The sequence below is a fragment of the Sus scrofa genome, chromosome 2, assembly GCF_054392235.1.
Source record: "Sus scrofa isolate SSC_HxYL_T2T_F1_AM1 chromosome 2, Sscrofa_HxYL_maternal_Yorkshire_Landrace_v2.0, whole genome shotgun sequence".
Taxonomy (NCBI): domain Eukaryota; kingdom Metazoa; phylum Chordata; class Mammalia; order Artiodactyla; family Suidae; genus Sus; species Sus scrofa.
Genome location: NC_139384.1, coordinates 161,018,129 through 161,045,174, shown reverse-complemented (window position 1 = coordinate 161,045,174; position 27,046 = coordinate 161,018,129). Strand labels below are relative to the sequence as shown.

The following is a 27,046-nucleotide window of genomic DNA, read 5'->3' as shown; positions in this document are numbered from 1 at the left end:
TGCTTCTTGATAGGTTGATGTTACATTAAGAATGTTTGACCTACGAGCAAAAAGTTGGCTTATAGATAAGAAAATAGCTGAGTTCCCGTCGTGGCACAGTGGAAATGAATCCGATTAGGCACCATGAGGTTGTGGGTTCCATCCCTTGCCCCGCTCAGTGGGTTAAGGATCCGGTGTTGTCATGAGCTGTGGCGTAGGTCAAAGACGTGGCTTGGATCTGGCGTTGCTGTGGCCGTGGTGTTGGCCAGCGACTACAGCTCTAATTAGACCCCTATCCTGGGAACCTCCATATGCTGCAGGTGTGGCCCTAAAAAGACAAAAGACAAAAAAAGAAAAAGGAAAAAAGAAAATAGCAAAGCCAGAACTGTATCTTGGGTTTTTGGTTGCTCATTCAGTATTCTTTGCATTATATTACATGTACTGTGAGTTTAGCCAACTTCCCATTCTTAAATCCAGCTGCCGATTTACTGGGCCAGTTTTTAATATCTAGTCACTGAAGGTCTTATTTTTGTAAGTACGTATTACGTAGTTCTATATTATTTGTTCAGACTTGCATAGAGTTTTAATTTATGGATAGATAATCGTGTGCTTATTCATTGCTTTTTTTTTTTTTTTTTTTTTGAAATTAGATCTTTCCTTTCCAGAAGCTTGTGTTGCCTCTTCCATTTTGCCCTTTCCTATATCTTATGTTGCACTTCAAGCTCAGAACTTGTGTTCTTTGTTGTGTTATTTTTCTACTTTTATCTTTTTCTTTTGGCTGCACCCACGGCATACAGAAGTTCCCAGGCCAGGGATCAAGCCTGCACTACAGCAGTGAAAACGCTGTATCCTTTAAACCAGAGGCCATTAGGGAACTCCTATTACGTCAACTTTTAAAAGATTATTAATCATTTTCTTTTTGTGTTCATTTGCTAATGTAGAGAAATTTGAGTTAATTTTTTTAAACCTGAAATCTTTTTTTTTTTTTTTTTTTTTTTTTTTGTCTTTTTGCTATTCCTTGGGCCGCTCCCGCGGCATATGGAGGTTCCCAGGCTAGGGGTCGAATCAGAGCTGTAGCCGCCAGCCTACGCCAGAGCCACAGCAACTCGGGATCCGAGCCGCGTCTGCAACCTACACCACAGCTCACGGCAAGCCGGATCGTTCACCCACTGAGCAAGGGCAGGGACCGAACCCGCAACGTCATGGTTCCTCCTTGGATTCGTTAACCACTGCGCCACGATGGGAACTCCTGAAATCTATTTTAAAAGAATTGCTGAGCAAATTAATTGGGGTGGGGGGAGTGTTCCATCCAGCCAAAATTATTTGTTCACATAAAACTATCTCTGTTAATACAGCAGTTCCCTTCGTGACTCAGTGGGTTACGAACCCGACTAGTATCCGTGAGGATGCGGGTTCTATCCCTGACTCCACTTAGTGGGTTAAAGATCCAGCATTGCCATGAGCTGTGGTATAGGTCACAGGCATGGCTCCAATCTGGCATTGCTGTGGCTGTGGCGAAGGCTGGAAGATGTAGCTCCAGTTTGACCCCTAGCCTGGGAACTTCCATGTGCCACAAGTGCGGCCCTAAAAAGAAAAAAAAATTAATAGGAATCATTAATGCAAATGATCCCTATAGAGCAGAAATTACCTTGAAGAAGACCATTTGGTCTCTGAATAGTGTACTAAGAGATATTTTGCTTTTCATTACTTTCAAAAATTTTAATGTATGTTTTTTCATATTTTCTCTTATTAAGAAGTAGAGGTAAGTTACTTTAGTCTTGATCTTGAGAATTTGAGGTTTATTTATTTATTTATTTTAGCTTTTTTAGGGCCTCACCCATGGCATATGGAGGTTCCCAGGCTAGGGGTCTAATCAGAGCTACAGCTGCTGGCCTTTGCCACAGCAACAGCAACGGGCAGATCCATGCTCGTCTGCAACCTACGCCATAGCTCACTGCAGTGCCAGATCCTTAACCCACTGGGTGAGGCCAGAGATCAAACCTGCAACGTCACAGTTCCTAGTTGGATTCGTTTCTGCTGCGCCACGACAGGAACTCCGAGAATTTGGGATTTAAATTAGGAAGTCAGAAAGGGGGGCCCAGGAGTTCACTGGTGGACTAGTGTTCAAGGATCCAGCATTGACACTGTTATGGCCAGGAAGCTTCCACATGCCACAGCCATGGCCAGTAAATGAATAAATAAATTAATTAATTAATTAAATGAGAAAAAAAGAAAACGGGGCCCAATTTTGATATTTTGGAAGGAGGGTGGATGATTATAGCTCTGGACGTGTTGAGTTTAAGGTGACAGGATATCCCAAGTTTAGCATTTGTATAATTGAGTTAGCAGAAAATATAGACTGAAACCTATTACAATCAAACCCCAAAGCCTTTAAGTCCCATTTCTTGTCTCTGGAACTGCCTTCCATATTAATACCACACCACCTACTCTCTCCTTGCCGTATCTCTGAATCCACCACTGGTTCAGTCCTCGTGTCTCAGTTCCCTTTCTCCACTACGACTTCTAATTCCCTGGAGTATTTGCTGGAAAAGTAAATATATATATTTGTTGTTGTTGTATTGTTTTGTTCTTTTTAAGGCCGCACCTGTGGCATATGGAGGTTCCTGGGCTGGGGTCCAATTGGAGCTGCCCTGCAGGTGTACACCACAGTGTGGCAACACCAGATCCTTAACCCACTGAGCAACAAGGCCAGGGATTGAACTCGCAACCTCATGGTTCCTAGTCGGATTTGTTAACCACTCCTGAGTTCCCGTCGTGGCTCAGTGGTTAACAAATCCGACCAGGAACCATGACCTTGTGGGTTCGATCCCTGCCCTTGCTCAGTGGGTTAAGGATCCTGCGTTGCCATGGGCTGTGGTGTAGGCTGCAGGCGTGGCTCGGATCCCACGTTGCTGTGGCTCTGGTTTAGGCCGGCAGCTACAGCTCCGATTCCACCCCTAGCCTGGGAACCTCCATATGCCGCGGGAACGGCCCGAGAAATGGCAAAAAGACAATAAACTAGATTTTCCCTATGTTAGCTGTGAACAAGAGAACAGGGTGATATTGTCTTGCTGTGTACCAAGCATGCTGGCGATGTTTCTTGTGAATAACAAGCTTTATGCGTTCATAACCCCCACCCACATGTTCCTGGGCCATCTTCCATTTATGTTCTAGGAATCAGCTATGCGTCTTCATTGGGGAAGCTTTCCCTAATGCATCCCTCTAAAAGATCGATTGGGTCCCCAATCGATTGGGACATTAAGATGAAGGAAAACAGGTCAACTTAGTTGACATTACTATTGCTGAGTGAACCGTACATATGGTTCAGATCATATTCAGCATCAGTTTTTCTTTCATCACATGTGGGTTTTTTGTTTTTGTCTCTTTAGGGCCGTTGCTAGGCTAGGGGTTGAATTGGAGCTGTAGCTGCCGGCCTACGCCACAGCCACAGCAACACCGGATCCTTAACCCACTGAGCAAGGTCAGGGATCAAACCCGTGTCCTCATGGATGCTAGTCAGGTTTGTTAACTGCTGAGCCACGACAGGAACTCCAGTGGTATTGTTTTTTATGTGTTACTTCTTTACCTACATACACTGTGCTATAAGCTGAGAGCAGGAACCGTGTGGCTTTGTACTGCTCGTCACCATAAATATTGAAGGGTAAATGAATAGTAGTGGCTTTAGTAGTGGGTAATGCTGAGTATCAAAGCACGTTTTTTTGGTTTTTGTGTTTTTAAAATTTGTGGGTTGGGGAGTTCCTGTTGCGGCTCAGTGGAAATGAACCATGACTAGTATCCATGAGGATCAGGTTCGATCTCTGGCCCCACTCAGTGGTTAAGCATTGCCCTGAATTGCGTAGGTCCAAGATGCTGCTCAGATCCTGAGTTGCTGTGGCTGTGGTGTAGGCCAGCAGTTGTAGCTCCAATTCAGCCCCTAGCCTGGGAACTTCCATATCATCTATGGCCCTAAAAAATTTAAAAATTAATTTAAAATAAAATTTTGGGGGAGTTCCCGTCATGGCGCAGTGGTTGACGAATCCGACTAGGAACCATGAGGTTTCGGGTTCAGTCCCTGCCCTTGCTCAGTGGGTTAAGGATCCGGCGTTGCCGTGAGCTGTGGTGTAGGTTGCAGACGCGGCTCGGATCCTGCGTTGCTGTGGCTCTGGGGTAGGCTGGTGGGTACAACTCCGATTGGACCCCTAGCCTGGGAATCTCCATATACCGCGAGAGCAGCCCTGAAAAAGGCAAAAAGACAAAAATAAAAATAATATAAATAATAAATAAATAAAATTTTGGGTTACTGCACATTTATGCCTTTTTTTTTTTTTTTGGCCGCACCCCTGGCACATGGAACTCCCAGGCGGGGGGTCAGCTCTGAGCCGCATTTGGGACCCAAGCCACATCTCCTCCAGTGCTGGACCCTGATCCCGTTGTGCGACAACTTGAGCTCCTTGTGCATCTTTTAAGACACGGCAAGGAACAAGGAGACTGAGAAATATGGAAATAGCATAATTCACAGATTTTAGGGATGATATTGTGGTCAAAGGATTCATTGTCGCAATTAGGGACATTAAGATGAAGGAAAACAGGTCAACTTAGTTGACATTACTATTGCTGAGTGAACCATACATATGGTTCAGATCATATTCTGCAGTCTATTTAACTTAAAAATCTGTTTAGTGGAGTTCCTGTCATGGCTCAGCAGTTAAAGAACCTGACTACCATCCATGAGGACGTGGGTTCCATCCCTGGCCTCCCTTGGTGGGTTGAGGATCCCGTGTTGTCGCGAGCTGTGGTGTAGGCCAGTGGCTGTAGTTCAGGTTCGACCCCTAGCCTGAGAACCTCCATATGCCAAGGATGCAGCCCTAAAAAGAGACTAAAAGAACCCCCCCTCAAAAAAAATCTGTTTAGAGCAGGGGTTCTTAACTTGGTTCAGGAATATCTCCTCTTCCACTCAGAGAGATCAGCGAATAGAATAGGAGAAAAATTCTGTCTTTGTTTTTGTGTTTCGTCTTTTCTAGACGTAGGCAACAAACCCCCACTAGTTTTGGCAGTACCTACGGTTTTGTCGCTAGTAGGAACCACGTTTTTTTCATATCACATTATTGTTGCATGGACCTCAAAATAATTGTTACTCCCATCACTGTTGGAAAATTACACTACTAATTAGACCTACCCCTAAGTCATATTACCTAATGCTTTAATAAAGAGCATGTGTATTACTATATCAAGGTCGATATCAAAATAATGTTATGGTAACCAAATTTCCCTAAAATTGGTTTCCTTTATAATGCTACACATTTTATTTTATGCAATTAAAACACTTGGAGGAGGGATGGATGGGCCTCATTAGACTTTCAAAGGTGGAGGATCCATGGCAACAAAAGAGATTTAGAACTCTTGGGGCGTAGAACTAGTTCCTTCAACTCCCACCCACACACAACTTGCTGGGATAAGTTCTTGGTCATTGAGCTAAATAAAATGTATGTATTTTATTAATAAATGAATCTCAATTGGTAGCTTTTCAGTATTTGTTTATTTTTCCTTTTCTAGTCTTGTTCAATTTTAAATTGCTTCCATGCTTGTTAATGCCCTCCCCAGGGATGTGAGATTGTAAAGGTGGGAAAATCAGCCAGTTAAAAAAGGTTTAAGCAGTTCTGGGAAAGGTTCAGTGAAGTAATAGATTGAGTTAGTATCTAAAATTTTTTGCCATCTTCACATTATCACAGTTGCTGCTCTGTTCACCATACCCACAGCTAACACTGTGGTTCTTTTCCTCCATACTGACTCAATCCATTTTCAACATATGGGGAAATTGTCACTAGATATTTGTGTTTCTGGTTTTAGTTGTCTACTTGCTTTTATTCTCCAGAAAATTGAGTGTTTCTTTATTAAACCTGATTGTCTAGTTCCGTACAGTAGCCAGAAAGCAGTATCGAGTGTCTCTCCCAAGTGAAAGTACTCTGGATCCAAACCCATTTCAGAGATATTTCTACACATTGTAAATCCAAAGGATTATGAATGAAAAACTTGTGTTGCTGACCTTATAAAATGCGAACGTATTTTCAATGTGAACTTGCAAGAGAAGGACGTGACTCAGTGGTCTTAAGTTGTTGGCAGCAGGAGGGAGGAGGTTTAAGAGCATTCAGCCCTAGGTGTCTTAGATTCAAAGTGAAATGAAGGCCAGAAACGCCACACGTCTCAGCGGCAGATATGGGCAGAGCAGTTGAGGAGAATCAGAGTTAAACAGTAATCTTGTATGCTAAGAATTCGTGGAAATGAGGAGGTGACCCACGTCTAGTACTGCCTCTAATTCTTCCCAGGGGCGAAGTCACCATGAATCAAAATGCCGTCAAACCGGTGCCTTATGGGTCTGTCTTTGTGATGAATACCGTTAATTAAATGGAGCTTAATACGTACTAACAATTCTGTGTTAAAGGGGTTACACTGGCTTTAGACTCAAGTTCATAGATGCCTCCAGCTTCCAGAAGTATTCAACAAATAAAATAAATCCAGTACTGGGGAGACGAACTTTCGAGACTCAGGAATTTAAGTCGAGGGTAGAGGAGCTGTGCCGTGGAGGGAGGAGTCTGGTCTCAGGGCCGTGGAGGGAGGAGTCTGGTCTCAGGAGGGGGAGTAGGGAGCGACCTTCTGGACTCTTGGAAAGAAACTGTTAACCTCAGTGCACCCACACCAAAAACGAAGCAAAAAAGGAAATGAAGCCGGCATGGCATAATGAGAAGCAAGAGGGAAGGAAGATACGGGAGAAGATAAGCAGTTACCTGTAGGGAATTTTTTTGGTCCATGATGTTTTGGGTGCTGCTGAAGGGTGGGGAAAAGAGCTATAGCTTGTTGTGGGTTTGTTCGGGGTTTTTTTGGCTGCACTAGCAGACGTGGAAGTTAACCAGGCCAGGGCTTGAACCTGAACCGTATCAGAGACCCAGGCCACTGCAGTGGCAACACCAGATCCTTAACCTATTGTGCCACGAGAGAACTTAGAATATAATAAAAGACAGTATTGTTACAGATAGCATACGTAAATGTTAATGTATAGGAACATGAAAAGAAATTCAGACAAAAGAGTAGGGTGACTGGAACCCTAAAGGGAGAATTAGAGCTAATAGCTCTTAGACTTAAGCAAGATTGTATTAGACCAAATCCTTAATTTCTCCCCGCATGAAAAGGAGTATAAAGGTTGGATGATGATGAGTTGGCAAGAGACTAAGTTTGTGATTCAGTGTCTTGAGAATGTAGACGGTATGAAAACAGGTTTATTAGTGCATGGATTCAAGTGCTTAGACTTTTTAGTTGTTCACTGAGGACTCTGACAATAATCTAAAGATGGAAGCATTTTCTTTTCAGGGCCGCATTTGCAGCATATAGAAGTTCCCAGGCTAGGGGTCGAATCGGAGCTGTAGCTGCCGGCCTACACCACAGCCACAGCAACTGGGGATCCAAGCCAAACCTGCAACCTATACCGCAGCTCACAGCAGTGCTGGATCTTTAACCTACTGAGCAAGCAAGGCCAGGGATCCAGCCAACATCCTTGTGGATGCTAGTCGGGTTCGTTACTGCTTCGCCACAACAGGAACTCCGAGATAGAAAGATACATGGCCAACTTTTTGTTTTTCAAGGCTCTTATATTGATTTAATTTTATTATGTCCCAGCTATACTCTACTGATATTTCCCTGGTTATTTATAGAATTTAAAGCACTTTAGTCTGGCATTCAAGAGTCTATATAATACAGCCCCGAACTCTCAGCCACTTTGACTCTCCCCGTTACACGGGCCGATAGTCTGTTCCTTCCTCTGCTTGGCACACCTGCTGTCCCCATCAGAATATCCTTCCTCCAGCCTCCTAGTCAGATTCGTTTCTGCTGTGCCACAGTGGAACTCCACTGCTTGCTTGCTTGCTTTAAATTAGGGCTACATATATGGAAGTTCCCACGTTACGGGTCTAATCGGAATTGCAGCTGCCAGCCACAGGCACAGCCACGCCAGATTTGAGTCAGGACTGCAACCTATACCACAGCTCATGGCAGTGCCGGATCGTTAACCCACTGAGTGAGAATAGGGATCGAACCTACATTCTCATGGGTACTACTCAGGTTCATAACCCACTGAGCCACAACGGGAACTCCCCTGATTTTTTAACTAGAAATAGTCTCTATGGGTTTATAGGAAAGGAAATGCGAGCACAGATGGACCTTACCTTTCCTTAGCATCTTCTTCAGACCTTAAACCACAAGGCATATGGAGGTTCCCAGGCTAGGGGTGGAATCGGAGCTGCAGCCACTGGCCTGTGCTGTGTCTGCGACCTACACCACAGCTCACGGCAACACTGAGCGAGGCCAGAGAGCGAACCCGCAACCTCACGGTTCCTAGTCGGATGTGTTAACCACTGAGCCACGACGGGAACTCCAGGAGTAAGGTTTTCCTGTTGGTTTGTTTCAGATTATCTGTAAACTTAGATGCCTCAGAGAGATTAGTGCTTACCCCTCACCTAGGTTCTCTAAGCCTTAACAGGAGTAGAGTGAGAAACACTAAAGTAACAGTACCTGAATCAGGGGGTTAAATCTCAGATACAAGCTGTAATCAGTGGCTGTGGGAGTTCTGGGAAGTGGAAGACCAGTGTAGGTGAGGCTGCTTAAGGAATATTTCTTTCGCATCTGGATATTAGGATGTGGGCAAGTGAAAATAGAGAATTTGGAAGCTCTCAGAATAGAAGTGGAGGTGAAGGTAGCATCTGAGTAAATAGGACTTGGGTAAGGAGGAAATTGTTGGTAGCTCCTAATCTGTGCGTAGTGATGTCTGGATGGTCACGCGGGTGGAAAGCGCGGGTGGGAAGGGCGTGAATGTTAGCCGTGGAGAACTCCATTCCGTGTTCCTTGAGATTGAAAGGAAGCATGAGAGGTAGAACCACCTGTCAATTACGTTTAAGGAGTTCTCATACTAATCTCTAAGCAGAAGTACTTAAATACATGTCTTAACCTCATATACTTCTACAAGTAAAAAAGATGCCCAATGACTTGGTGGGTGTTGTTTTGTTTTGTTTTGTTTTAAACTGTGTTTCTGAGAGTTCCTGTTGTGGCTCTGTTAACAACGAACCCAACTAGCATCCATGAGGACATGGGTTCGATCCCTGGCCTCTCTCAGTAGGTTAAGGATCCTGTGTTGCCGTGAGCTGTGGTGTAGGTTGCAGATGAATGTTAGGAGATTATCAAGGGACTAGGTTTTGTATACTTTTTTTTTTTTTTTTTTTTTTTTTTTGGTCTTTTTGCCTTTTCTAGGGCCCCTCCTGTGGCATATGGAGGTTCCCAGGCTAGGGGTCAAACTGGAGCTGCTGCTGCTAAGCCTACCCCAGAGCCACAGCAACATGGGATCCGAGCTGCATCTGCGACCTACACCACAGCCACAGCAATGCCGGATCCTTAACCCACAGAGCCAGGCCAGGGATCAAACACGCAACCTCATGGTTCCTAGTTGGATTCGTTAACCACTGAGCCACGACGGGAACTCCAAGGTTTTGTATACTTTTACTTCAGCTGTTCGAGAATGACTTCACAGACATGATAAACGAGTAACTCATCAAACATGCCAAAAATAAATTCATTTTCACATTTTGCAGGGAAAAGGTAGCCTGATTGTGCCCACTAGCCTAAGAAAAGCAACAAAATGCCAGTGCGGCAACAGCAGAGTTGATTTGTCCTTATTGTGCTAAAAACTGTGTTCCAAGCTGCTATAAATTTCCATTTTCTTTTTCTTTTTTTTTTTCTTTTGTCTTTTTAGGGCCGCACTCATGCCATATGGAGGTTCCCGGCTAGGGGTTGAATCTGAACTGCAGCCGCTGGCCCACACCACAGCCACAGCAACGCTGGATCCAAGCCACATCTGTGACCCACATCCTCAACCCGCTGAGCAAGGCCAGGGATCAAACCTGTGTCCTCATGGATGCTAGTGGGGTTTGTTAACCACTGAGCCACGATGGGAACTCTCCTCCATTTTCAATCCTTTATCTTCCATATCGGAATTCAAAACCTTTCACATTCATTCAAGCATTTGTTTGAGAGAAAGGCTCCCTGTGTTTTGGGGGTGGGGTGGAGTTCAAGGTGGGAAAAGATGGGTGAGACATAACAAATAACAATATTAAAAGATAAATGATGAATAAATGAATAGAAGATGTTCTCCTTTCCTCATTGCTCTTTTGTTTTCCTTCCCTTTTCTCTTCTTTCCTAACTGCAGAGGCAAATCTGCTAGGAAACTACCAGGAACTTGCCATTACAAACATCCAATAATAAGAATTATGACAGATTTTTAATATAAATCTAATTTATCTAGGTTTTACAGAAAAATAAATGAACCTATATAAGATCGCCAAATCCAAAAAAAAAAAAGAACACCAAATCCAGTAAGAACTAAAGTAGAGAGGGAAATTAACCAAAAGCCAGAGGCAAAAGAGAAAGCACAGGGCGTTTCCTTGGCACAGTGGATTAAGGAGCTGGTGTCACTATAGTAGCTCGGGTCACTGATATGGCATGGGTTTGATCTCTGCCCCGGGAACAAGGGAGAATTAGATGAATTCAGAAATTGTTTTTTTGGGAGTTCCCGTCGTGGCGCAGTGGTTAACGGAATCCGACTAGGAACCATGAGGTTGCGGGTTCGGTCCCTGCCCTTGCTCAGAAGGTTAACGATCCGGCGTTGCCGTGAGCTGTGGTGTAGGTCGCAGACGCGGCTCGGATCCCGCGTTGCTGTGGCTCTGGCGTAGGCCGGTGGCTACAGCTCCGATTGGACCCCTAGCCTGGGAACCTCCATATGCCGAGGGAGCAGCCCAAGAAATAGCAACAACAACAACAACAAAAGACAAAAAGACAAAAGACAAAAGACAAAAAAAAAAAAGAAATTGTTTTTTTGGGTTGTTTTTTCTTCTTCTTCTTCTTCCTTGTCTTTTGTCTTTTTAGGGCCTCACCTGTGGCATATGGAGGTTCCCAGGGTAGGGGTCAAGTCAGAGCTGTAGCCACTGGCCTACACCACAGCCACAGCAATGCAGGATCCAAGCTGCTTCTGTGACCTACACCACAGCTCACGGCAAGGCCAGATCCTTAACCCACTGAGCAAGGCCAGGGATTGAACCCGCGTCCTCATGGATGCTGGTTGGGTTCATAACCCACTCAGCCAGCATGGGAACTCCTGAATATTTTTAAAACTGTTCAGATGGTTAATCCCTAGTATCAGTTCTTGGAGTTAACAAAGAAATTACTCCAGTCTAGCTTTAAAATAACTTCCTTTTTAAATTTTGGGTGTGGCTTTTTTTTTTTTTTTTTTTTTTTTTTTAGCATTTTAAACAGTAGTCTATTTTCAAGCAGAATTCTTAATCTAGATAAGTTTGAAATAAAAAATGGTTGTACTGGAGTTCCCGTCGTGGTTCAGTGGGTTACAAACCCCACTGGTACTTTTTAATTTTTTTAATTAAGGTTGCACCTGTGGCATGTGGACCTTCCCAGGGTAAGGGTTGACTCGGAGCTGCAGCTGAGACTTAAGCCACAGCCATGGCAGCACGGGATCCTTAACCCACCGAGCAAGGCCAGGGATCAAACGCACATCCTCATGGAGACAATGTTAGGTCCTTAACCCCCGAACCGCAAAAGGAACTCCCAGTAGTGCTCATTTTTAGGAGATCACCGGTACCAGATTTAGAGGCATGATGAAACCCGAAAGCATCTATTGCAGATTCCGAGTCCTTGGAGTCTCTGAAATTAGCAGCTGATATTCCTAAAGTTATGGGGACAGATTGTGTATTTATCCACAGTAATACAGGATGGGACGATTACAGCATGATGTTCTTCCAGTTAAAAGCGAACGTCATCTTTGTGATAACATTGGTTGTTTTCTATCATCTGAAACTAAGCAAAAATGCAACTCCTTATTAATGGTAGGAAATGGAACAGGAGTGACAATAAAAAGGAATCTGTTTTCTGAAATGTTTTGGAATGGATGATAAAACCGCCTTCATTTCTTAAATTAAAAAGTAAGCCCAGCTGAGTTGAGGAGCCCAAGGTCAGTGGATCAGTAGATGCATAGAGACTTCGCCAGCGCTGCTAAGGCGCCGAGGGTGTTGCACAGGTCCCAACTTAATTGGTCAGTGGGGTGGCTTTACACGAACAAAAGCTGCCAATAATCAGCTTTTTATAATGCCTTCCCTTTTTCTTCCCCTTTGTTTTGTTAGGTGGTATGGTCAGGAAAAAGACTACAATGTGCTCGTGATGGACCTGCTCGGACCCAGCCTCGAAGACCTCTTCAACTTCTGTTCCAGAAGGTTCACAATGAAAACTGTACTCATGTTAGCCGACCAGGTATGTGAAATTTTTATGAGACTAAAAACTGAGGAATACTACTGCTTTAACACCTCATAACTCTAATTTAAATGTGTATAACCCAGAATATTATAATCCCGTGTATCTCTACTTGACCTTTAGATCAGCAAAAAAAAAAAATCTATCATAAGGTATGGTCGTTCAGGTGTGTTACTCTGATAGGACTTGTCGGTGTTCTCCTGTGGTTAGCGGACAAAAACAGATGGCACTAGTTTAGTTCTCACCTCTCGTCTGGGAGTTTTCGAGCTTCTCCCACCAGCTAGATTGTTTAGTGTCGAATGTAACAGGTTTCCTTGTAGGATTTTTTTTGAAGAAAGGATTTGGAGTACATGGATAAATATGTCCATGTTGAAATTTTGGTTAAGTTAGTGGTAGGTATTACATGTGGAACCCTTATGAAAGGCGTATTTTTTAAGGAAAAGAAGACACTAAAGTAGCTTAAGGGCCAAGTAGACGCTTCTTGAAGTAAAGGGTTTTCAGCCATTGGTAACATTTAAGCAAAACCAGGGAACACAGAGTTTAGTGGAGAGAAATGAAAGTTTCTGTCATGGAAATCTCTGTTAAATACACTAGTAACCTCAGGGAAAGGGTGTCATCCAGGGCAGAGGGCTGTGGGGAAGCGTTGATTTGCCGAAGGAGAACACGGCTAAGCCTTGCGCAGCAGAGCAGGTGACGCGGCACCTTGGAAGTGGGCTGCGGTCTCTGCCGCTACTTGGACTTTGCCCGCTTTTCCCCCTCGAGTTAAGAACCACCATTTAATGATAGGTATTACTCAGCTAGGACAAATATGTGCAGAAAGTGAGCCAAATGTTTTGTTTTGGGGTTGTTTTTGGTTTTTGTTTTTTTTGTTTGTTTGTTTTTGTTTTGCTGTGGCATATGGTGGTTCCCAGGCTAGGGGCCTAATCAGAGCTATAGCCTCCAGCCTACACGAGAGCCACAGCCATGTGGGATCTGAGCTGCATCTGCGACCTACACCACAGCTCACGGCAATCCCAGGTCCTTAACCCACTGAGCGAGGCCAGGGATCAAACCCGAAACCTCATGGTTCCTGGTCGCATTCGTTTCCGCTGTGCCACGGCGGGCGCGCCTTGTTTTAGTTTTTGATACAGGAGTTGCTCTGTACCTGAAGGGTGGTGTTTGAGCTTTGTGTGCCTCTACTTCCCTGAGAGTATAAATAGTTTAAGCCAGCGATTACAGTTGGACTTCCAAAGACACTCGCCCTGATAGAGAAGTAAGATTGAGAATCTCCATAGCCACGGGGGTAAAAGGTCTGGAGACAGATACAAAGTAGAATCCTGATACGTACTATTGAGAAGAGCAGCAATATATTGGTAGAAAGATAATGTTGGCAGCCTTTGGAGATGGGAAACATTTTCAAATACAATTTGTATTTTATGGAAGACGTAGGCATATTTGATAATTTGAGAATTAAAACTATTACAGAAGTTCCCTTTGTGGCGCAGTGGGGACTGACAGGTATCCATGAGGATGCAGGTTTGATCCCTGGCCTTGCTAGTTGGGTTGGGGATTTGGCATTGCCTTGAGCTGTGGTGTAGGTCACAGACACGGCTGGGATCCTGAGTTGCTGCGGCTGTGGTGTAAGCCAGAGGCTAAAACTCAGATTCTACCCCTAGCCTGGGAACTTCTGTAGGCTGCAGGTGTAGCCCTAAAAAGCAAAAACAAAACAAAATGAACTATTATGGAGGAGATGCCTTAATTAAAAGACAGAATTTTTCAAAATCTAAACCCATTTACATAACAAATGACTGATAAAAGATTCTTGTATGCAAAGCATTCTTTTTTTCCAAGCCACATCTGCGACCTATGACGCAGCTTGTGGCAACGCCAGGTCCTTAAACTCAACGAAGGAGACCAGGAATCGACAAACGCACGTCCTCACAAAGACAGTGTTGGTTCCGTAACCTGCTGAGACACAATGGGAACTCCTGCCGAGCACTCTTAAGAAAATCAGAGTGTAGATTGGCAGTTCAAGGAATAGTACTAAATCCAAAGAGTCAGTAAAATGAGCAGGTTTGGAGCTATCAGGAAATAGCAGTGAGATTAATATGTGTCACATAGGCAGAAGGTAGAACTAAAATAACTTTGCTGGTAGGAAAAAAACAGTACTGCTGGAAAAATGAATTGTTACAGCCTATTTTGAAGAGCAGTCTGATAGCATTTATCAGAATGAAAAGTATAGGGAGTTCCCTGGTGGTTAGGATTTGTTGCTTTCACTGCTATGGCCTGGCTTCAAACTGTGGTCTGGGAACTGAGATCCTACGTAAATAAAGTCCAGGTCCCACATGAAGCTGCTGCACATGGCCACAGGGAAGAAAAAGTATATGTACCCTTCAACCCAGGAACTCCTCCTGTAATCATGGGAGTTATAGCCCATAGAAGGAAAAGCACTGGTAGGATATATTTAAGTGTATTAATAGTGTTATTGTTTATGGTGGGAACATGCTGGAGATAATGGGACTGCTGTGAGTTAGGGGGTAATTGGGGAATGCTTCCGTCTATCACAGAGTATTTGTAGCCATTAAGAAGAACACTAAGACCATACCACTTGACTTGGCAGAATTTCCAAGAAATTAAGAAAAGTTTGCTAGAATGGCATGTTTATTACTCAGTTTGGGGATATGATTGCATAAGTACAGAGAAAAAGCATGGGAGAGTCCAAAAGTGTGCAGGAGAGGAGACCTAGGGCAGTCACTCAGTCCCCCTCCACCCAAGCGCACATGAGCTTGTGTGTGTGTGTGTGTGTGTGTGTGAGCGAGCATGGAACTAGACCTGGGTAATAACAAGCTGTTTTCACACAGGTACCTTGGGGGGCATAGATTTGGCTTTTAACAACAGAAACAATTCTAAATTTATTACTTTTGTAATTTAAAAATTAAACCAAGTGTTTCTATCAAGTTAGATGACTGTCGTGTTTATAATCATTAATATTAAAAGAATAAGTCCAAAGGACACTGCAGGTTTCTGCTCCGACATCCATCAACCTAGAGGTAAATGAAGAGCCTGGTTGCCCTTTCTGTTTAATTTTGTCTAGCACTGTCTTTGTGAACTCTAAATAAAGTTATTAAAATATACTTGTGATCTTGGAAAATAATTGATGTATTGAAATAATTGAGAAATAACATGTTGCTTAATTCAAATCACTCATTCAATTATCTCTCCCCCCTTTTTTCCAGATGATCAGTAGAATTGAATATGTGCATACAAAGAACTTTATACACAGAGACATTAAACCAGATAACTTCCTAATGGGTATTGGGCGTCACTGTAATAAGGTTAGTCACATGTTCTTTGCATGAAAGAACAAAGAGTAAACTACTTAAGGAATTGCTTTGGTGAACTTTGAATCTTTAAAAAGTTATAGTAAGCTGAATTTGCTATGGATAATTGCTTTAATTTGTACTAGACGGATAATCTATTAACTTATTAGCAACTTGAAACACTCTTATTAACTTAGTAACTTGAAATAAATTCTCTCCAACTTACCAACCAAGGTTAGTTAATCTATATGGAAATATAAAATTCCAAGGGCTTTGTAATGAAATATAATCCTCTATGTTACAGTTTTACCTGTTTTTCACTTATTCAAATAGCAAAGCAAAAAAATCCCCGAACAAACCCGTACACCTTTCTTCCTGAATGATAAAAATCAAATTTTGACCTTTGTCTCCGAAGTGTGGGTTTTTGTAATATATGTGCTTGTGCCAGCATGGGAGCCACTGACCCATCTGTCCCCATGGCGTTAGCATTTGCTGACTGAGCATGGTTCATAATGAGAATTCTTCAGTCCTTGGATTTGTGTATTCAAAAGGATAACTTTGGGGCCTGTTTCAAAAGTAGTTGACAGTTTCTCACTTGCGTGCCAAGTTGGGTCGGGTTCCCCTCCCTTTCTCCCCCTTTCAAAGGAAAATGCAAGTGAAATGAACTTTCACAACAAAATCAGTGTTCAATGGGGGTCTCAGAATGGTTGAACTTGCGGGGTAAATTGGGTTTTAGCTAGTGACGCATGACTGTAGTTAGAATCTAATTGTGTTGAAATTTTTTCTGCAATGATTAGTTTTCTGGGTGAATTGCTTGATTTATCAATTCAATGTTGAGCTCGGGCAGACAGGCAGCATATTGGCAATGCATTAAGCATGTGATGATCTGATAGAAATTCTCAACTTCAGGACAACTTGGGGGCTTTTTGTTTTTTGTGTTTTTTGTTTTGTTTTGTTTTTGGAAGGAACATTCCCGTTTGTTTTACTAAACTGTTAGGGAATGTTTGGTGTTTTTAGGTCTAGCTATAAATGTTTACCTTCGTTTGCCTGTATGAATGCCAACTTGGAGCCGTTGCCATTAGATCTGGTGTTACTTGTTAATGCGTGAGATGTTACTGTTGATCTGACCCAGTTTTAGGAATTTAAATTTTTTTTTGTTGTTGAAAGCTGAGCTTTAAGTAATAAAAGGTGTTTACATATAACCTTTCTTGCCATTCCCAAATTGCACTTTTTTTTTTTTTTTTTTTTTTAAATATTGTACGCTTCTATCTTTGAAGCACCCAGGTCCTTAATTGTTACTGTAATACCTGGTAATTTAATAAAAAATTATTAGTCTTAATTTTAGGGGGCAGTTTTGTCAGTCTGACCCTAATCTTTTGACCATTTCCCAGCCCTTTCCTCCCGTTTTCTTCCTGTTAGAGACCCATTATCCATGTGGTCCGTGCTCTGCATGTTGACATTGCAGAAAGTACGTGGTTTTTGTCTTAAATTTAGTGATGGCCTAAATAATACCTCTTTGCCTTTTTCCCCCTTTACAAATAGCTTATTAATCACATAGTTGTGTTAGGAAATCCGAAGTGCCCGGTGATACATAAACCTTTTTAGACGCTTGTGTCCTCTTTTAGAGATAAAAAGAACATTGTGAAGCTGCTTGGCTGTTACTCCGGTTCAGGGAGACCCTAGGGTAGAAGTGCAGTGTTTTTCCTAAGATGCAAATTCTAAATGTTGTACCTAAACAGTTTAGACTAGCGTTCTGTTTATGTAGTTGGTTTTTAGTGTTTTCTGTATTTGCCAGTTGTATGAGACTGGATTCTTTGGTCAGCTTGTTCCAGTAGTTTTCTATTTGTGGGAAAGAGGTTTTTGGGGGGGCTTTTTTGTTTTGTTTTTTTTTTTGTTGTTGTTGTTGTTTTTACGGGGTGGGGGGTTGAGTTTTGTTTTTTTTTTTTTAAAGTCACATTTTTTATTTGGGAAATTGTTCTGAATTTGATATTTAGGAGTAGTCACTCCAATCTTAGTGAATTTGCTCATCTCTTCCAGTAATCAGCCCTGCATGCTTATGAAAATAAATTTTTAAGGTGACTAAATGCCTTCTACCTCTTCCTTACTGAAGATTTTTTTCCCCTGTACAATCTTTTTTAGGGGAAGGGCAGATTGTGATACCAAAGATTGCAGATCCAAATTCCCCATTTTTTATTACAAAATTAAAGAGCCAAATGTCACCATTGCTATCCCTGTTTCAGGCAGTGACACAATATAGTGGCATTAAAAACCTGAGTATTTGCCAGAAATCAAATGCTCTTCAGCATGTAATTTTATTTGGAAAACTGAGAAGCTACAGTGCTTGTGGAAGAAGGATGGCATTTGGCTACCCTGTTCTTTCTCTGATGCCTCGGTGTTGCCTGTCTGCGCGGCCGTTGTTGCAATGTAAGCAATACTGTTTGATGCACTGCCACCCTCTATTGTCTGTTCAGTGTTTAGAATCTCCAGTGGGGAAGAGGAAAAGAAGCATGACTGTTAGTACTTCTCAGGACCCATCTTTCTCAGGATTAAACCAGGTCTGAAACTGTCTCCTATTCCAACCTCAATCCCAAATTCATGTGCTTTTCTTTTTTATTGTTTTATTTTGATTATTTTTGTTTTGTTTTAATTCTGGAGAATGTAGATCTTGCTCAAGCACCTCTTACGTTGGCATTATTCAGACATACTTGGCAAACATATAACATTACTAAGATATTTCGTTTTGGCTTTTGCTTAAAATTGGTAGAGTTTAGAGAAAACCTAAATGAAAACAGGATTATGTTTAAATCTCTAACATCCACATGAGGAAATATGTTGGCCTAGCATTAAAATTCTTTACCTAACGGTAAACTTGGAATAGACTGTTCAGTTTTTAAAAATATACTTGGAGTTGCAGAACTAAATGCATGACGTGTGTCTGAATCCAGTTGCATCAGGGCTGTGAGATGGTATTCTGCCTCAGCCCTTCCCAGTGAGTCTCAGGTGAGTAGAGATCAGGCCTCAGATGGAGCTTTCCTAGAATTTGTGTATCTCAGCCTGCGAACTCTCTCAGCTTCAACCAAATGCCGTCAAACACTCAAAGAGCATTATGTGTTCTGGGACTAGAATATGCTGCATTCTAACAATATGGTAAGAACGTAATTGAAGCACTTACCAGTAGTAACCTCCAAGATAAATTAAACAGGTGCATAACCTGACGACTTAGTGTTTGGCAGGCTGGATAAACATTCCAATAATTTTCTATGTTTTTAAAACATGTCAACAGAATTCATTTTCTTTTACTTTTTTAGAAGTAGCTTTATTGCTGTATGAATTTTCAGATAAACAAGGGGGAATCCTTTTTTTTTGTCGCAACATTTAGATACATAGTTTTTTGAAGCTCCTGAACAAATGAATCCTTTATCATTCAGTTTTGTGTACACTGAGAAGGAAGTATGATAGGAGTAATCAAAAAAGAAAAAAAGCTGCATGTCATGGGAGCATTCTTTGTAGTTCTTTATTAAACTACACGCATCATCTGGGTAATCATTTGATTCTTCTCCATACTGCCTAGCGTTATTTCAGGAACTGCATTCTCCTGCTACTAAAAAAAGGTTTCAGAAATTCAATTTTTTTTAATTTATATATATATATATATATATATATATATATATTTTTTTTTTTTTTTTTTTTTTGCTTTTTAGGGCCACACCTGCAGCATATGGAGATTCCCAGGCTAGGGGTTGAATCTGAGCTGTAGCTGCCAGCCTGCACCACAGGCACAGCAATGCCAGATCCGAGCTGTGGCAACGCCGGATCCTTAACGCACTGAGCAAGGCCAGGTATTAAACCTGCAACCTTGTGGTTACTAGTTGGATTCATTTCCGCCTGCACCACGACGGGAACTCCCCGTTTTACTTTTATTCACAGCCGAGGAAATAGCAGCCCTGGTAACCAGATCGTGGTTGGGCGAAGGGAGGATGGTGGGCAGTCAGGTACATTGTCAGAAAATAAACTGCCCTTTTTCTACTTGTATTTTAGAACATAAGCATTTAATAATTTCCTTAAGGTAGTGCTGTTTATGCTCTGTATTTATATTATGTAGGTTTGCCGTGTCAGGAGGAAAGTGATCTTGGGACTTTTTGGAAGGGCAGAGACATTTGACCCTGGTTAGGAGAAAACCAAAAACTAAAAGTGACGATGGTATTTCTGAAAAAAAAATGCCCGTCTGATGAATGGAGTTAATCCCAGTACATCCAACATTAACTCATTTCCACATACCTTTGAAGAGTGTACTTCGTTGTTTAAAACAGGCGCAGATTTTACCTAGAACATGTAGTTAAAACCCACGGAAAGGGAGCCCGACCACCAAAGAGGTCAGACCTCTCTCTGCATACGCGGACCTAGACAAAGGCCCTGTTTTGTGACTGAGTGAATGCAGTTTGGCTTTACTTTTACGTCTCTCTGGCTGTTTGTATCCTTGATATCACATGGTTTCACGTAAACACTTCTCTTTTTTTTTTTTTTTGCTTTTTAGGGCCGCCCCCCTGGTATATGGAGGTTCCCAGGCTAGGGGTTGAATCAGAGCCACAGTCACTGCCTTACACCACAGCTCAGAGCAAGGCAACACCAGATCTTTAACCCGTTGAGTAAAGCCAGGGATTGAACCGCATCCTCATGGATCCTAGTTGGGTTTGTTAGCCTCTGAGCCACCACGGGAACATTTGTTTTTATTCATTTTTAAATTCAACTATAGAGAGCTACTAAAGAAGCTTGATGGGGACCAAAAGATAATGAACTTTCAAGAGATTTGAAATAAGTTTAAGTAGTTTTCCTTTCAGTTGTTTTCTCTTATTAAAGTGGTATACCTTTATTTAGCTGTGACCTGACTTTTCCTGACTTTTTTTCAGTTTTTATTGAAGGAAGAATTTTTAAATTTATTTGCTTTGTCGTTTTTTGCTTTGATGTTACAAATTGAGATTTTTAAGAAGATGGTGTTTGTATATTTTTTGTTTTCTTCATATGTAAGGTTTTCACATTTTAGAGTGGTAGAAGGAAAATCTCCAGTGAACACTTGAGTTTTTATAAAGCCGTCTTTAGTTGTCACAAAGTTATTGAGTTATTGAGTTGCAAATAGAGCCATTCAGTGTATTTCAGACCTGGATGTAACTGTCAGGCAGAACCTTTTCAGAGTTGTTCTGTTTTGTTTTCTCCCCTGTTTTGGAGCCTAAAGGAAGCAATCCCAGAAAAACAATCCTTAGAGGAGAGTCCTAATTCTTAGAGTTTTAAATACTCTGAAGCCCGATGTCTTTCTCTGTTTTACCTTTATTTTCGTTTCAGCGTGAATCTGTAGAACCTAGTCGTAATTTTCATTTTGCTTTCACACAAGTGTCTGTTGCTCATTTTAATACTGAAGATGCCTGAGCCAATTTTCATATCAAAAGAAACAAGTATGTGCTTTATTTCCCTCGGTGTCTGTAGCCTTCCTCTTCCTCTTTTCCAGTAAGGTAATCGCTTAGGAAGTGAGTCATCCTCCTAGGGAGTTGTCCTTACCCCCTGGCGTGTTACTAAACTTTTAATCCTTCTTCTCTTAGAGGAGACCAAGCCAAAATAAGTGTTTCATTGCTAACATGGTTGGGAAGTTCAAACCTCTGTCTTGCCAGTCCCCCACACAATTAAGACTAGGTTACAATGCCTGCCTGAAATAGGTGTGTTTTTCATCTTCCTGACAGAAGGACTTGGTCCGCTTTTTCCCGAGTCAGTAGCTTGCTTTGTTTTTAACGCAAACCCTAATAGGCTAGGTGACCATGTTGCCAGCACCTCACAGGCTGTGAACTGCAGCAGAAGTGGGGAAGAGAACTGCAGTTTAGGAATAACTGGGAAAGAAGAGTGTAGGCTACGCAATATAAAGGCACGTAGACCTGCTTTGTCTGATAGACTTTGTAGACATTAACTTTGAATAAGTAAGTGATAAAGACTAAGTAAAACTATAAGTTACGATTATTATTTATGATAAAGACTAAGTAAAACTATAAGTTAAGATTATTTTACTTTAGCAGGTAGGTAAATAGGAATGTATTTTGGTCACTCCCCCCCCCCAAGATACTTTTTTCTTCTTCTTGTAAAGGTTTAAATCATGGAGAGTAAACCTGAGTTACTTTAAAAAATTATACATGTTATAAATGGGTATCTTATTCCCTGTGTACTCTATAAATGAGACAGCACTAAACATTATTTTGTTCTAAAATACCCGTTTGTTTTTTAGTTAGCTCATTTAAACTGCTAATTGTAAGCCACTTTGATTTAAATAAATACTAAGTGCTTTTTTAAGATTTTAGATCAACTTGTTATAGTTTCCGGAAGTTTAACCTGATCACATGTATAAATGTCAGTTGGAAATAAAATGAAATGCATGCTTGTTTTTTGTAAATAAAAATTTGGTGTTGTTGTCATTATGAAATTTTCAGAGTTGTCTTATTTTTAGATAATGAGCATTCTGTTGGCGTCCTAAAGAGCGGCCCTGGTAGAGGGAGGAGTTCCAGACCGCTTCTATCTAGTTTCTATAATCCCGTGCTTGTTTACCACCAGCAGTGACAGGACGTCAGGCTTCGCTGTGGCCCACAGCACACCTGCCACAACTCTGCTCTCAGGCACACGTCTCTTTCTCCACTCCTTGAGAGAGTCCAGAGACAGGCTCCCGAGTTTATAATGAACTGGGCCTGCGAAATTTGTTTAGCTGACAAGGATCAACCACCTAACTGCGTTTTTTTTAGCTTGATTTATTGATGAGGGCTAGTAAAAGCTTGTTGGAGTGTTAGTTTGTTCAGTGTCTGTTCTGCTTATAATAATTTATTTTGATATAATGGAACAAAATAGATTAGATGCCTTTTAATAAATAAGAAGTAATTTAATTGAACAAGATTGGGAACCTAATGTCTCTTTATTTTCTCTTAAAGTTATTCCTTATTGATTTTGGTTTGGCCAAAAAGTACAGAGACAACAGGACAAGGCAACACATACCATACAGAGAAGATAAAAATCTCACTGGCACTGCCCGATACGCTAGCATCAATGCACATCTTGGTATTGAACAGAGGTAAGTTTGAAAACTGAATGTGTTTCTCCAGCCCATGGCAAAACCACTAAGGGGTTTTTGAAATGTTTTAGTTTCTTAAGCTATCTAAAGATCTCTTGGCTGAAGATTTAAAAGATACTAATCCTTTTCCTATTGCTGTAGACAGTGTAGAGAAGCCAATTAAATGAGGCCTTTTTGTTGTCTTTGAAGGTTGTCTCTTGGGGACAAAATATTGCATGATGGAAAAGTTAGAAGCATAAATGCAACCTTATTTTTGCTACTGAAGACCAAAGACAGGACTTATTAATGTTGATCTCAGGCGTTTTATATTTTAGTGATTCAACTTGAGTTTTAGTGAAGACTTGATTATTTTTACAAGGCACATGTTACCTAATTCTGATGAACCAGAGGGGGTCCGTGGACCACCCCGTTGCACTCTTCCGCATGTGCCTCAAGTGACAGGAGGCGTTTTAAACATTGGCCTAATGTCTGCGCTCTGTTTTTTGGCTTGGGTTCTAGTTTTTGATCTACTTTCATCTTGTATCTTTTTTTGTTTTTTTTTTTTTTTCCTTAAGCACAGAAGTGACCAGTGGTATGCTTCCAGCCTTAGGGAACTTCATGAGACAGTTTTTAAGCTTAGGAAATCCATCTGAATCTTCTGTAGGCCACTATATTACCAGTCCTTAAAGACAGGTACTCATGTGCCATTATCTCTGTGTGTGCCATATAGAAGTTTCATTAGCTTTAAAGTGATGATTTATTTCAGCATCCCTAAATAATTTTTGTGAGCTTGTGCAAACTTAAAATTGTCCTTTATTCATTTAGATAGTTATTTAGCTAAATTCTTTTTGCTCCTTAAAAATTAAGTTGCAGGATGCTATTGGATTTTATAATTTTGGATTCTGTAAGAAAATTCTATTTAGACGTGAGCCTCTGGTGTGCAGTGGCTTGACTTCCCAGACCAGGGATTGAACCCAGGCGATGAAAAGCATCCATGAAAGCAGCAAATTCAAACCACTAGACTACCAGGGAACTTTTTTTTTTTTTTTTTTTAAGGGCCATACCTGTGGCATACGATGCTTCCCAGGCTAGGGGTCGATATGGAGCTACAGCTACTGGCCTACGCCACAGCAACAGCAACACAGAATCTGAGGCACGTCTGCCACCTACACCACAGCTTATGGCACTGCCAGATCCTGAACCCACTGAGGGAGGTCAGGGATTGAACCCACAACCTCATGGTTACTAGTGGGATTCGTTTGCCACTGCGCTGCAACGGGAACTCCAGGAACTTTATTTTAATATATACTGCTCTCTCTACTTGATTGGGAAAATTTATTTCTTGTGTACCTGGCTTTCTTTCACGTATTCGTCACAATAATTCCAGCTTATAAATTTACCTTTTTTTCTAGTCGCCGAGATGACATGGAATCATTAGGATATGTTTTGATGTATTTTAATAGAACCAGTCTGCCATGGCAAGGACTCAAGGTAAACCAGATGCACATTACCAGCTTTTTGTTTTGCTTTAAGAATAAAAATACATCTTGGAGATGACCATTCATAGCCCTTTTAAGTATGATGTTTTCTGAGGGGAATAACTTTATTTTTACCTTTAATTGGAAAAATAAAATCTGATTATTTGAGTAAGAATTAAGTTTACAGAATGTCACAGTCGTAGCAAAGAACAGTTGTTCTTTGGAACAGTTAGCAGGTAGCCATTGATGAAGCCGTAGCTTTACCTGGAAGGAACTTGACATGGGCTAAGAAAGGCAGAGACCTTCTCATTGTCAGGTGCTGCCATTGGGTTTAAATGGATACTTTTATGTAGAGTAAAACTGGTTTATCCAGTAATACTTACTCAGTTATCCTAACATTTTACTTGTTTCTATTAGGAGTTTTACCATTACTTTTGTGAGTATTTGTGTTTAATGATAAAGTACTGGGTCCAAGAATATAATGGCTATTTAGACTCTTTATTAGTCCTTTCATGGAAAATGGTCCCTGTATTTATGGAGCATCTGTGAGCTGGACATACTGCTCCATGTTGTGGGGGTGGCTTTATCCAGTGTGAATACTTTTACGTTGGAAGGCTGTTTGGAGTTAACACCAGTCATTAGTGTCAGTAGATGGTGGGCACGTTTGTTTGGTGTTGGTCTGATACACGTTTGCCCTTGTGTTGGATATGGGATAAGAAAGCTCATTTCAGATTTGACTCCACCTGCTTTTTTTCATCATACATTTTTATGTTCCTGTTAGACTCTTTTCTGATAGCTAAAAATATTAATGAAGCAGGTCATGTGAAGTCTTAACAGTTTAGGAAGAGAAAATTGAAATGTATCGTCCTTTCATTTCTTTTTTATTCTAGGTTATGATTTCTCTTGAATCTCAAGTTTACTTTTATGTATAGTGTGTTACACTCTTAAAGTTCTACTTAGTAATACTGAGTATGTATCTGTGGTTTGATTCTTACTCTCCACAGGCTGCAACAAAGAAGCAAAAATATGAAAAAATTAGCGAAAAGAAGATGTCCACACCTGTGGAAGTTTTGTGTAAGGTAAGCATGCAAGATGGTTTTAATGTAAATGGCGCAAGAGCAAAAGGAACATTTAACTTCCCAGCCCCCAAATCCCAAGCGTCCTGTCTGTTGGAAGTTCCTGTCGTGGCTCAGTGGGTTAAGGACCCGACATTGTCTCCGAGATGCCGTGGGTTGATACCTGGCCTCCCTCAGTGGCATTGCCGTAAGCTGCCGCATAGGCCACACACGGATGGAGCTCACAGCTGCTGTTGACCCGGCTGTGGTGTGGGCCTCAGCTGCAGCAGTAAAAAGGAAAAAAAAAAAAGGATCCTATTGGGAAAGTACTTGCTGTTTTAAATTTACTTTTGCTTGATTCTTGGTATCTTCAAGAATGACTTGAGTATTCTAAATAATCGTGTAATGTTGCTGGTTTAGGCCCTATGAACTGTTTTAAATTCAAGGAAAAATAAGAGGGCGGGGAAACTTCCAATAGAACCTCGGCAATTTATGAGAAAGTTCAGTTAAGAAGTACTCCTCTTGGGAGTTCCCGTCATCACACAGCAGAAACAAATCTGACTAGGAACCGTGAGGTTGCAAGTTCGATCCCTGGCCTTGCTCAGTGGGTTAAGGGTTAAGGCTCCGGCGTTGCCATGAGCTGTGGTGTGGTGTAGGTCTCAGACGTGGCTCGGATTTGGCATTGCTGTGGCTCTGGTGTAGGCTGGCAGCAACAGCTCCGATTGGACCCCTGGCCTGGGAACCTGCATATGCCGCAGAAATACTCTTCTTATCTTTGAACTACCTTAAACTAGTGCCAGAGAAGAAAGGCTATCCACAAGTGGTGTGTCAAGGAGTTAGCGAAACAAAGGCAAGCAGATCCAAGCAGTCCCAAATAAGGCGCATCCAGCAATAGGAATGGCGGTTTGACTCAGGTTTCTCTCTCAAATCTCAGTCTTCGGAGAAAGTCATGCGGGTTGAGGAGCCGCAGACCCTCCACCTCCTGGTGTCTCTTCCATGGAAGGAGGACCGCGCGGTCGTCTTTGGGAGTCACACACCTGAACTAACCAGGAAACAGCATCTGATTGCCTCACTGTAGGGAGAGGGCGGGAGTCAGCCTGAGTTGAAGTCGGCTTTGTGGAGGGAGTAAGCGAGGAGTGTGGCTGCTCTCCTCCGGGTCTGTGGGGACGGGGCCGGGGGGGAGAATGGGATCTTTTCTGAGACTTGGGGATTTGTTTTAAATTATGAAATACATTGAAATTAATGAATAAAGTGTTCATGGCGTAGTCCACTCACGTAGCTTTAAAAATATTTTAACCTGTAAAAGAGTTCATGAAGCAGAACATAATATTTTCTGTACACTACTCATTGCCAAAGATTGATTTGGCTTCTCAGAAAAGTCAGCCATCTCTAGAGGAAGAGAAAGGGAGCAGTGAGTACATTTGTTGCTTGGGTGCTGCGTCTTAATTTTGATGAAAATTGCGAACTGTGGTTTTCTCAGTTAGACATGCAGTTGCTTCAGGGTGCACTGAATGTATATTTAAAAGTTTAAAGTCCTTTTAAGAGTTTTTTTTTTTTTTTAAATTAAGATGTGTACAGTGTATTCATTATTTCAGTGAAAATGAAATAACATGAAAGTACTTTGTAAAAATTGTGTTTATGTCACTGCAGTCAGCACAAATACGTTGCAGGTGTATACATTCTATATCCTGTCTTCTAGACATGAGAAATTTCTCAAAACCATAAGGTTGTGAGAAGACACTGCCTGTTTTAACTCAGCTCCTCCTCTCAAATTTACATTTACTCATGGGAAGGAGATGTGGCGATTTTTGG

At 41.6% G+C, this 27,046-nt stretch overlaps 1 protein-coding gene across 6 annotated transcripts in view; it reads left to right on the top strand.

The window, feature by feature from the left end:
- CSNK1A1 (casein kinase 1 alpha 1) overlaps positions 1-27,046 on the top strand; it is a 49,596-nt gene that overhangs the window by 10,528 nt on the left and 12,022 nt on the right. For 3 of the 6 annotated variants that reach the window (XR_002342015.2, NM_001444851.1, NM_001444853.1), the window contains exons 3-8: positions 12,204-12,330; positions 15,546-15,644; positions 18,101-18,184; positions 22,583-22,722; positions 24,114-24,192; positions 25,184-25,258. Coding sequence is in view for 4 of the 6 variants with exons in the window: in NM_001444851.1 (NP_001431780.1) it covers positions 12,204-12,330; positions 15,546-15,644; positions 18,101-18,184; positions 22,583-22,722; positions 24,114-24,192; positions 25,184-25,258 (604 nt within the window). In the remaining 2 variants the exon portion in view is untranslated. The remainder of the gene's footprint in view (positions 1-12,203; positions 12,331-15,545; positions 15,645-18,100; positions 18,185-22,582; positions 22,723-24,113; positions 24,193-25,183; positions 25,259-27,046) is intronic. The other 3 variants (XR_002342016.2, NM_001444854.1, NM_001444852.1) reach the window with 1 other exon arrangement.